The following is an 8,787-nucleotide window of genomic DNA, read 5'->3' as shown; positions in this document are numbered from 1 at the left end:
GCAACTGGACTGATGTAAGGAAACGCAGGAACTTAAGGATAAGAATTAATGCATTAAATTCTTTCCAGATCTTTATTAAAGCTGAGTGAATAATTCATAATGAATAATTTACTTGTTGGCATCAGCCTTCTATCTTCTTTGGAGATATGCTACAAGCGAAATATAAGTCCACATATTTGTCTGTTTGAATTATCTAAACATTTCCTTTTGTGTAATTCTCTATAGCTTGGTTTGGCATCTTAGACATCCCAGCTGTGTTGCTTTGTTGAAGTTTGCTCTATGAAGTGGTTCCTCCTTTGTGGATTAAAGCAGAAGCACATTCTGCCATGGCCATTCTTAATGCAAATTTGTTTTCTGACACTAGCACGTACTTGAAACCAATCCCTTAATTTCCAGCAAACAGTTGAGATGCACAAGAAATGTGAATGGCTGAAGGAAACTCAATAAACTCTGACAGCTTTCCATACTTTTACATCACCTATTCTTTTCACACCACTGAAAGCCTATTATCTTTCAAAATAAGTTAAAAAACTTAAAAGCACAGCATAAACTTTGATGTATGTCAAGTTCAAGAAATGCTTCTTGGTTTCTCCCCTGGTTACTTGGGTGGTGAGGTTCTTGTAAATGTGTGTGATTCTGGTCACATTGGGGCTTGCGGTAGTACCATCAACCTTAACTGACTTATTTTCTTGCCAAAACAATAACATGACTTCTTTTACTATGTTCTTTTAAATTGCATTTAAAAAGTTGACTCTTCTTGATCAAACAATATTCCTTGTACAAGCCTATTTAAGGACATGCTTGTCCTTAAATAAGTGACGTCCTGGAAGTTGTCATCTCATTGGACTTTTCACTCACATTTGATGGAAGAAGGAAAATTAAAGTTCAAAACTTGATCCCTTCATGGTTGAGTGGAGGAAGAGCTTTGATTTTTAGTGGTTAAAATATATATGGTAGCAATACACGAGAAGTTTACATTGACTCCATTGAAAACAAGAGCTCCTGTTTGCTCATTGAAGAAAAACACAGGAAATAAATTTAATAAGAAATATAAGCTCCGTACCAGCTGAAATAGTCTTGCAATTAATACGAGCTCCACATTGCCTGGGTCTATACATTAATGATGCCTCCAACCCAATGTCTCCTACTGAGGACGATAGGTGCCTGTCAGGTTCTGTATGCCCATGAGAGGTCACTGTAATGTACTCTTAGCTGAGGGTTTTCTTACTGCATTGCAGCACCACAACCTCAAATTCCAGCCCCAGCAACCAACAGCTCTAATGATGGTGACGCACCCTGCCATGGTATGGCATATCCGTACTTGTCCACGTCAAAAGAATGCCTGTGATAACAGGATCCCTCTCCATATATTAGCCTCCAAGTGCTTTATGTCTACCTACTGGTATCAATTCTTCTATTAATCCAGTGTTTATCAGAACAGGTTTTCTGTTACTTTTACTAGACAATAAACTTTTTTTCTTTTCATTCTCTTTCTCTCTTTCTTTATTTTTTCTTCAAATGCCATTGAAACAAAACCACATGGCAGTTTTAACCATCTATCCAATAAGTTCAATTTTAAGATTTTTCTTATCTCTGGACAACCTGAAGTGAATAATGATCTAATTCTTTTTCTTCTTGCACTATGAAATTTATTCACCTAAATTATAGAAGTGGCAAACCCATAAGCAAGTTTGCAAATGTACCTTGAAGCCATAGATCATGTACTTGTGCACAGATGGTTCCCTATGTATGATCATTACCCTGAGACTTGCAGAGCTCAGGACAAACCTTGAATTTTTCAAGGACACCACAAATCATAACTAGATCCTATTGCTTGACGTGGATTTTACCCTACACAGCTGCGTAACAAACTCAGGAGTTACGGATGGAAGAGTCATCTGCACTTCAAGATTCTTCATTTTAGCCAAGTCCAAAAACTCAGGGATAGATCGGTCCCTTAAAATCACTAAGGAAAGGAGTCAGACATAAGAGTTACTGAACGCCTCTTTTCTGCAGCCACCTCCTCACAGTACTTCAGCCTGGGTTAATGTAAGAAAAGAAAGAAAAAAAAAGTAATAGCCTGGGGATATTTGTCATGGTACTGTTGGAAAAGATTTAGTTACATATTTTATAAATTGATGCCTTGAGATGTTTTTTAAAACTTGCCTTCATCTTTTGTTATGCCTATTTTCCCCTTTCAAGAGACATTTAAACAGCCTGCTTCTCTCTTCCTTTGTAACAGCCAGCAACCTGTTTATTGTCAGTGGGGAGACGAAGCCCTTCAGAGGGAAGGGAGCGGATTGTGTTGTGTGATAGCTGCTAGCTTCAGCTGAGTGCGAGGCGAAGAATAGCTCAGTGCAGACAGCCAAGATGGGCCCTGTGGGTCTGAAAGCACTGGGAAACTGCTTCAGCTCTCTGGTCTGATGGAAGCAAACTGCGGAAGCCCAGAGCCCTTCGGTGCTCAGGCACCTTAATGCATTTGAGAAGTGGGGACTCCATCCTGCATCAGTAGGGACGAGTTGCCTCCAGCTGTGGAGCTGCTGCTGTAAGTGTGTTTCACTCCTCTTGGTGGAGAACCTGGCAGGGGAGCAAGCCCCTGTGGTCACCCTGTGTCACCCAGGCTTGGTGGCACAGCTTTGCAGGGTGGGAGTGGCTCACTCACCTCTGCATTTACATGGAAACAACCGAGCTCCTCTGTGCAAGACAAGAAGGATGGCCCCCTGGCTCATGGGATAGCGTGCTAGGAGGCACGGGTCTGCAGCAGATGTCTTGGATGACCTTCCTAGGGCAATGTCTGCAATTCTCCCTTATCTCCATGTCCGTAAAATATCGTGACTGGTGAGCAATGAGAGATTTGGGCAAACAAGTACTCCAGCACCCTAACTGACCTGCCAGATGTGGCTTGCAGAGCACGAGGGCTGGCTTACTGCTGCCTGCCTTCATGGAGACAGCAATTTGATTTTCTTTTGTACCAATTTCTATGGAACTTGCAGGAATGACGTGCGTCAGAGACAGTTTCTCTCCAGTAGAATTTGCCTGAAACTTTGAGTTGGGTTCCAAAATGATGGTGGGGGAGGGGAGGAGCGTGCAGGTGGGAGCTGGAAGCTGCGCTGACATTAGCATTACATGAAGCCTAGTATTTCAAGAAATAAAGCCCAAATTCTGCTTGTTTAGAGGCGTGACGCAAGAGTTGGTGCACTGCAGTGCAGGATGCTTTTGAGCCCTACAAAACAGGACTCCTGTAGATCTGGCAGGGCCCTCCAGATGCTCCAGCTCTGCTGAATCCCCAGATACTCACTCTGCCACGTCGATGTGACAGTGGTGGCCTTCCCACGGGGGTGCTGCTTATTTTTCCTAAAAGCTTTAAGAAATCCATCTTCTATCTAATATTTAAACCAGGTGCTAATTTGTCTGGGCATCTTAACCGGCCGCATTTCCCCAATTTGCTGTCCCTGGGCTCCGGAGCTGCAGCGTGCAGCCCTGCGAGGGGAGGGAAGGGGAGGAAGGGAGGAGGGTGCCTGGCTGCCGTCTCCATGCGGTGCCAGCAGCCTGATCAAAATGCTGACAGACCGGGCTGTGTAATTACATGTTTCTAGGAAGTGTGCTAGCTCCACGGGGAGCTGAGTCTGGAAAGGAGGAGGAGGAGGAAGAGACTTTTTTTTTTTTTTTTTTTTTTTGGGTGGTAAGGTGAAAGGGGTCAGTGAATAACGTGGCTCTCGCTGCAATATGCTAAAGGTAATCGTTGCTGTCAAGTGAACGCCAGGTGCTCCCCGGGTCGGGCTCCTCTTGCTCGTGTCTGTATTATGCAGGCGTCTGCTTTCACAAACGGGCGAAGCAGGGCTTTGCAAGAAGAGAGAAGAGGTTTGCCCCTGTTGGAAGCGGTACGTTGCGATATTTGACATTGCTTTTGCGCTAGCTTTGCCAGGGCAGAGAGGAAGATGCAGGGGCACGGCAGTTTTATTCGACTTAAGCGTTTATGTAGGTGGAGGAAGGAGAGCGGCAATTAAAAAAAACAGTTAATTACGGTGTGCCGGGGCAGGGGGAGGATGGCATGGACCTAACCTGTCATGTAGGTGTTTGATGTGTCCTCTGCTGCTGCTGCTCGCTGTGGCGGGCGTGCATCCGAGCTTTAAATATCCTGCAGCTCCCGATATCTCGTTTCTCCAGCAGGCTCTGCATTTCATTTTCCTCCTCTCTCCAGTGCAAAATTTGGCCTAGCTTAAGCCTCTTTCCCTGGCTGAGAAGGTTATTCCCTTCCCTCCTCTCCTCCCCACCCCCTCACCCACCCTCCCCTCCTCTCGCGAACGCTCTCCGACCCCGATTTGGGGTTTCTCTCCCTGCAGCCAGCCGTGGGCTCTGTGGATGCCGTGCCGTGACGGAGGGCCGAGGGCTGAGCGCGTCGCGGGGAGGATTTGTACGTAGGAAGAGAGGCGATGGCCGTGCAGCGTGCTCCCGAGGCTGCTCTGAGCCTGCTGATGGTGAGTGCCTGCTGAAATCTGCTCGGGAAGGAAGGCGGGGGGGTGAGGGATGCTGCGCCGCACGGATTCAGGGCACAAAATCCACGGGAGGGTTTTGCCTGAGCCATCTCTTGGCTTTTACAGGTCCTGGGGAACTTTGCGAGGGACTCGGGCGGAAGCGCTCATCCCTCGATGGGTTTTAACGCGTCCTGACCAAAGCTGAGAGCTAGGCACTCGTGGCAGGTGTTTGAAGTCTCCTTTCTGACACAGCTGGCGCTCGCATTCGGGGTTTATCCCGAGCTGTAGGTATTTCATTTTGCTCCTCATACCAGTGAATTCTCATGTCCTGCTGCTCTCCCCTCCTTCTGCCCTTGCTGACTGTGCGACCACTTACCCGCAGAGCAGAGACCTTGATTTCTGTCCGACGGGCACGTTGCTCACTGCAGCCAGGTGCTTTTGGTGCTGTGTCACTTGGGGACCGGTCCTCTGATGCAGTGAATCGCCATTCGGCTCGCTGCAGACCGTGTCAGCCCTGCTGCTGACTGCAGACTGCGGTAATGACCAGCATTTACCTGAGGTATTTGCTACAACGTGTTGAGCTACTGACCTACTTCTCAAACTTCTGCATATTTATAATATTCCAAAGAAGATTATTTAGCATAACACGTGGCTGAGTCCAGAAACATGTCCCCGTCCTGCTGCAATTAAAATAAAACCTTTCGGTAGGGTATTAGAGAGTTGTTTAGCTTTACTGATTTTTTTTTTTTTTTTTACTCTTGTTGCCATTTTCTATGCAGCAGCATCAAGGGACAGCTTTAGTGTAATATCTCTGCTGGATGCTTTTCTGCCTAAATGTCACTGTAATATTTCTGCTGGAGAGCTGTTACAAGCAAAGAGCATGTGTGTGTGCATGGATGCATATATATTTATTCTCTATATATAATTATTATCGCTGATCTCTTTTTCGATTGCAATGGGAAATGGTCCCTAGCACTCAGAGACATGATGAGTTTTGCAAGGGCATGCCGCAGGATAATAGCTTTGTGGTGCCCAGGGCTGGTGACAAAGGTCAAGTTGAGAAAAGCAAATTTTATGTCCATTACTCAAAATGCTAAACACGCTATTAAACCTCTGCATGGCTTGTTTTATACTTGCCAGGGACTAACCTGCTGTACAAGCTCATTTTATTTCCTCCTGCTTACCTCTGGCCTTCCTGGCATTTTAAATAGCCCCTTTCTTTTTGTCTTTTAAAGGTAAATTGATGGGTGCCAGCCACCCCGGCCATTGTTTGGGCTGTATATGTTTTTATTGTAATTATGCTTTTAATCTCAAGCGAAACCTCTCTTTCTCTCCATCCCCCGTCTATGTATTCCTTGAGCTGACCCTGTCAAGCTCTGGTACAGTGCCAAGCTGCCCACAAAAAAAACTTATTTCGAAATGTGATTTTCTGTGGTTGCATGTCACTGGCCCAGTTAGCATTTTGTGGTGTTTTGGGTCGTTCTGCAGCTCTGACCCATAGCCTGGACCCCTTGGGTCTGCTCACCTTGGGCATGGACCTGTGACAGGGTTTTTGTGGCCTCCCAGCCCCCTGCAGATGGGTCAGATTAGAGGTCCTTGTTTCCCACCCCATGGATGGTTCGGGTGGGGGTGGTAGGGACATATTTCTGGGGAGGGAGATGGCTTGTGTAACTCCTTGGGCTCTGCTCCGGTATGGTCTGGTACTAGAAGCTTGTTATGGTTGCCAAAAATGTGATTAGGTATATAAAATACTCTGCTTTGCCAAAAATGTGATTAGGTATATAAAATACTCCGCTTTGCCAAGCTCTCTTTTGCCTCAGAATTTTCTTGGGCCATGAATTAGTTTAGTTAACTATGGAAACCTGGTTCTTTCCCCTCTGCTCTGCCTTGGCTTTGGTTGCAGGCTTGAGCAGGCTCCCCTTGAATCAATAATAAATTCTTGCATAATTCATCCCATAGTGAGCAGCTATAATGGCATCTCTTCTAGAACTGCTGCCCTCCAGAGATTAAAGGATTAGATGTCTTCGGGAAGTCCACAGAAGTAGCTTTTAATACTTTGATGGGCTTTCTCCATTGAGAGAACTGTCTTTTAGCACTGAGGAACATTTCAGTACAGCATTTCCCCTGCAGTAGCATGCAGAAGGTGCATCCGACCCTCTGCTTTTTATGAGACGTAATTGGCAGCAGCATTTGGCAGTGCTGCATCATGCTTGGTCTGAAAATATCCTCTTCTCAATGGGATACTGCAAAGCACTTTGCAGGTAAAGAGACTAAGTTACAGAGCCATTAATTGACTTTTTCCTGGAATTAGATGCGTTGAATTGAGTGACCTAAATTAGGAGTTTGCTCATCCAAAACTACATTTTGGTCAATTAAGAGAGATGGGCGTCTCCAGGGCTTCCTTCCTATACGACCACCTATAGGACACGGGTACCTAACATCAGCATGTCCCAACAGAGAGAGCTGCACAAGGGAGGGCATTGCTTTTCCGAGTCCCAGCCATGCTGACAGCTCACAGCAGCTTGCCTGTGCCTGCTATGTGCTACCCAGCACACGCCGCTGAGGTGGCCTAAAGCAGCTCCCAGACCAGCTGCTCCTGTGTGCAGCCAAAAGCACACTGCAGAATCTCATTAAACCCGTAGCCTTAAGTGGATGGCTCTGACTTTGGTTTAGTGACATAAATATTGAGGATCCAAAGGCCTTGATTGATCTGGATTGAATCTGTTTTTAATTTGGTTTTGCTTTTCACCATTCAGATGATTCTTCTTCCTGGATTTTTATTTATTTATTTATTTATTTATTCTCCTAGGCCAGGGAAAAGTCTCAATAAAGGAGAGTCTGATTCTTAAACATGCATTTTCCTAACATGTTGTTTTCATACAAAGACTGTAATTGGAAAATATAACCACATTTTGTCCTTTCTGGTGAATGACTTTTATTGCAAATAACTCCGGATTGTGCCTGGCCTTGCAGGACTCCTGCCTCTACCTTGCAGAGATCACAGTAGACAAGGGCACAGTTTGGTTCATCATGGGGGAAATTGGGCTGAACTGTGCCCAAAATGGCTCTGCCTATAGCATTATCTAATGAATAAAATGGAGCTTCCTCAGCTTCCGTGAACCAAGAGGAGGGAGCATCTAAGCATGCAATAGCACCTACTATGTCTTGTTAGGAATGAAAACACCTGCTATGTTAAGATCATTAATGCTGATGGGAGCAAGTGCAATACTACTAGGATTTTATGTCTATCTTATTAGTCTGTTGTAAAATTTTAAAGCTGCAGACATACTGATTGTACAGATTTTAACAGCACAATAAGTTATGATACTGGTGTCTCTCAAGACAACATTATCGCGTGTCATAAAAACAGATCTTAAGGATTTGACCATCTAACAACTGTGGGTTGTAACAGTAACTCTAATTAAATGACAACAGAGGTTCAGATGAACAAGATATATGGCTTGGTGTACACCAGTTAGTCAAAAATGTTCTTAAAATGGTAGGTAAGAGCAGCATGTCTTTCTGTTTTCAGAAAAGCTAGCTCTGGCTAGTTTCTCTCACCCTCCCCATAAAAATCAAAGCCCTCACATGTTTATAATCCAGCCTTGTCCTCTGGTCTGTATGTATAATTTTTTTCCTTCAAGAAATAACAGCATACAATTTAGAAAACAGGTGCACTTAGTAAACACTGTTTGTCTTTGGAGGAGCATATTTCGTTCCAGAGCACTCTGTGATGCTTTCACACTCTAAACTGTATTATTTTGTGTCTGAGTTACATTCGAAGCTGAGGCTGGAATAAAGGTGTATCTGAGATATCCTATGCAACCTTAACCACACTGGACTTGGTTACCTCTGTAGTTACAGGGAAAAAAAGAGGCTGCCAACAGGGAATTCAGAGCATTATCTCAGGCCATGGTGTTCACAGTGCACAGGAAGAAGCACAAGAATCTGGTGTCCTGTGATGAGGGCTGCCTGCCTCAGTGTCCCCTTGTTCTCCTGGGCTGAAGGCTTTGCAGTGTCTGTCTGAGGCAGAACCTGGAACAGGAGGCTATATGAAAACTACCCCATCTCTAAACTTTAACATAAATAATTGGTGCCTGAGTACTGCTGAAAATCCCAGTTTAGTGCTGTGCTTCCGGTTCCCCTTTTAAAGGCGATTCGTCTGGGTTATCCTTCCTCAAGCAAAGTTAAACTGAAGTCCTCAAAACAACATCAATGTCTTTAACCTGATCATTCTTCTGAAACTTTACAAAAACTCTGTAGGATCTCCCTTAAAAATACTCATACGTATTATCCGTAATGCTACTAAGTG

At 44.8% G+C, this 8,787-nt stretch overlaps 1 protein-coding gene across 1 annotated transcript in view; it reads left to right on the top strand.

Moving 5' to 3' along the window:
* Window positions 1-4,343: 4,343 nt before the first annotated feature.
* FRMD4A (FERM domain containing 4A) overlaps window positions 4,344-8,787 on the top strand; it is a 362,715-nt gene continuing 358,271 nt past the window's right edge. Inside the window, exon 1 of the mRNA XM_048062551.2 lies at window positions 4,344-4,478. Within this exon, the coding sequence (XP_047918508.1) occupies window positions 4,434-4,478 (45 nt within the window). The 5' untranslated portion in view covers window positions 4,344-4,433. The remainder of the gene's footprint in view (window positions 4,479-8,787) is intronic.

The sequence above is a fragment of the Anser cygnoides genome, chromosome 1, assembly GCF_040182565.1.
Source record: "Anser cygnoides isolate HZ-2024a breed goose chromosome 1, Taihu_goose_T2T_genome, whole genome shotgun sequence".
Taxonomy (NCBI): Eukaryota; Metazoa; Chordata; class Aves; order Anseriformes; family Anatidae; genus Anser; species Anser cygnoides.
This window is presented reverse-complemented; position numbering and strand designations above follow the sequence as displayed.